Below are 3419 nucleotides of genomic sequence, written 5' to 3'. Positions count from 1 at the left end.
TTATCTTTTCTGGCGCTTCTTCTGTTGCCTTGGTGTAATTTTTTCTGGCCTGCCCCGCTTCTGACCAGCATGCTTGGGTATATACTCATCATCATCCTCTTCTGACTCGGACTCGGACTTGGGCTCAGCATCATCTTCACCCGCGGACTTGCCATCCGACTCGACATCAACGAGTTGTGCATCATCCAAGTCTTCAAGTTGAGCACCCTGCACCACCTCCTCAGCTTGTCGAGCTTTGACAGCTGCCTCATGTGCCTTTTTTGCAGCCTCATCCGCCTTCTGCTTCTTTCGAGCAGCTGTCGCTCGCCGTTTCTCTGCGGTTTTTTCCCGTGTGGACAAACGGGCCGACCCTGCCTTGGCAGCCATCTCGGTGTGAAACTGGAGGCGGTCGGAGTGCTGCGGCTTCAGATTGTACAGGCTTCGTGGAAGGACCCGAGTAAGTTCTGCGAAATTGTGTACTGAACCCAAATTCAGCACAAAATTGTCATCGTCGACATGTTTGATCAGGCTAATGTCTCGCAGAGTGTCTTCTCGCTCTTGACATTCCTTGGCCATAGCTGCCGGCTTGCAGTTGCCTCTCCGGCAGTCGTGCTGGACTGAGCAGCCAAATTCCACTGCCGTTCCTGGAACGACAACATATGAGGTAAGACCTTGCTCCGGGATGACGTGTTTGTGTGCACACGAACTGCTGAAGACATATCCATGTTTGGCCACTGCCTCCCGAAATAATTTCCACAACTCGTCCCAGTGCCGTTGTGCCCCCTGCAATGCACACAAATGCCAACCCATCAACTTTGACCTTGTCTCCCGTTTTCGAAGTTACCGAAAGGCCCTGCTGCCACGCACTGTTCGGAATTGGCTGACTCGGATGCTCTTGGGTCCAGTGCCGTGATGTGATAGTTTGCTGCCATGGTATTGGTGGGAATGCATTTAAGCCCAGGAGACGAACGAAACCTGGCACCGGAGGATAGTGCGGTACCCAGCCAAGGTGACGCTGGAGAACAGGATCATCGAAGAGAAGTTTTTTCACTGTGTTGCCGGGTTCGGACCATCCACGAACCGCTTCGATAGCCAGTTGTTGATCTGAATCGTAGGCAGCGCTTGACTGCCAGAATCCACCGCAAACAGCATGCTTGATATTGTTCATGGCAGCAAACTTCATTGCAATATCACGGCTTGGTGCCTGGTTATTGCCGTTTATTGAACACATGCGAAAAACAGCATTGTAAGACTCCTGTGTTTCTGTCGAGAAGCGAACAGCGGGGCCAAAGCGTCGAATGTCGTCAGGAAGATGGGGAAGAAGATGGAGCTTGATTTTCGTCAGAATGCGAAGAGGCTCCACAGCATCCCACGCGTCGAGAAGGTTTGCAATTGCGATATTCAGCTCAGAAATATATTACTCCATGTCATCGATGACCGATATCCAGACTTGCGCTCCAAGATCTGCTGCAAACTTGATAAGTTTGAACTGGTCCGGATTGCATATACCGTGGACATGGAAAACCAGGGACTGCATTATCGTTTTGTAATGTTTGCCGATGAGGTTATTTCGATACTGCATCATGTAAGCGCCACGAATTGGCGGTACATTCATACCACTGATATCTGTTGATTGAAGACGAATGGCTAATAGATGTCGCTCGTTGTCTGTCCATTTGTACGTGTTCAAATGATGCCAGATATATTTGATGACTCCGAGCAGGATGGTATGCAGAATTTCGACTGGTGCGTCTCGACCTGGATCCAGGCCGACGATATCCAAGAGCAGATTGATTTTGTCGCCTAGTTGCTCTTCCAGCCAATGCTGGGCTGCTTTGGCGATCTTATCAACAGAACTCCCCGGACTTTCCGCCTTGAGTTGCATTACCCAGTCGAGAGTTCGTGCAATCCAATATTGAGTAAGTTTGTCTTTGGTTCCCGTCTCTTTCTGTCGGGTCTCTATTGCTGCAGAGCTCCCGCGCGTTGCCAGGGACGGCTGATGGCTCAACTCCGCCCGGATCTCGTCGGCTGTCCGAACGGGACCTGGTTCATGGCATGCATGATATACTGCAGGCTGGACTTGATTAATCTTCGAGCCACCCCACTTACACTTTTGACACGGAAAGGTGCCGTTGCATCCGATGTGGCTGGCCTCTTCTGACTGTTGTGGGTTGTCTGCATTTTTGTCATGAACGCGCACAATCACGGCAGCCTCTCGACTGGTTTGAGTGTTATAGCAGATAATGGGCTCACGCTCGGTGAGGCCCATAGAAGGCTTTGTCATTTTCCTGATGTTGTTGTAGCGGGACATCGGTCCTTTGATTCCTGCATCGTCGAAGAAGGCGTGTGCCTTGTGTGGCGCTATCGGCTTTAGCGCGTGGTCAAATCGACGGTTGAACTCGTTGGGGGCATTGGCATAGCCGTGAGCCATCGTGACTTGTTGCTTCGGACCGAGAGGCGAATGGAATGATTGCATTGCTCGTGAATTTTCGTGTATCCAGACTGCATCGAAGCCTGAAAAGAGATCGGCAATACCGTAAATTGCATGACCAATAAACGACTCAGCAAATTCGTTGATGTTGGGAACCATGGCTGCGTCGAGTATAGTGACGGCGTTGAGAGGCTCAAGATTAAGGATGACTCGGACCGGGGGTCCGAACCTGGTTTCTTTGCGACTGGGAACATAGCACATCGATATGACGAGACGCTGGGCTCAAACCGTCCGTCTTGCTCTCCATCCGCGATCACCTTTCGGACAGCTGGCTCGAGGGCGCGTGGGATGCGGTGATAAGCCGCAGTCTGTGACATACCAGGAAACGACTATTTTTGTCGATTTCAGTCAAAATCTATCAAATCGCTCTTAGTGATTCCAAAATCTTGACTAGGAAAAGTTCGCAGAGCCCGTTTCTCGCTACAATCTATCCAATTCTATGCAAAATACCCAAAGGGAGTGTATTCTAAAAGGCATATTCGGTTTGGCGCTCAGTGGAGACTCAAGATCGACTTCTCCTAGAAAAGGGACACCCCTATCTCTGTTGGTATCGACGACTGACATCATTGGAACGTGGTTTCGGATCATGCTGGAGGATCGAGAGTGCCAAGGGACGGTTAAACGGCGAAAACCTACTCAATTGATTGGGGCCTGGACCTGTGATCAACGGCGACTCTAAAAACACTGTCGAGGAACTGATCATCTGAACATTGGAAATGCGCCAGGAGAGTTGGGACAACCACCGCTGAGGCCATATGCACAAGATACGAGTTATGGGTGTCAATCGAAAGCTGGGAAGCAGAGCTATCCACTTATCCTACTCAAGATCGAGGGATTCTTCACAAGGCAAACTAGATGGTTGCGAACACGGAAGATTTACACAGGTCATTGACTCCAATACACGCGATACCAGTCATCTGGACCTGGATTTTCGACTCTGGGCCGTATG

General features: G+C 50.4%; 1 protein-coding gene across 1 annotated transcript; it reads right to left on the bottom strand.

Moving 5' to 3' along the window:
* Window positions 1-2248, bottom strand: MIND_01285900 (uncharacterized protein; the record flags this gene model as incomplete). The annotated part of the gene is made up of 3 exons (XM_037369329.1): window positions 1-762; window positions 824-1384; window positions 1430-2248. The coding sequence occupies 3 exons, from the start codon at window positions 2246-2248 to the stop codon at window positions 1-3; spliced, it is 2142 nt and encodes a 713-aa protein (XP_037214535.1).
* Between the last annotated feature and the right edge of the window lie 1171 nt (window positions 2249-3419).

The sequence above is a fragment of the Mycena indigotica genome, assembly GCF_014461135.1.
Source record: "Mycena indigotica strain 171206Taipei chromosome Unknown Mind.scaff0013, whole genome shotgun sequence".
NCBI classification, from domain to species: domain Eukaryota; kingdom Fungi; phylum Basidiomycota; class Agaricomycetes; order Agaricales; family Mycenaceae; genus Mycena; species Mycena indigotica.
This window is presented reverse-complemented; position numbering and strand designations above follow the sequence as displayed.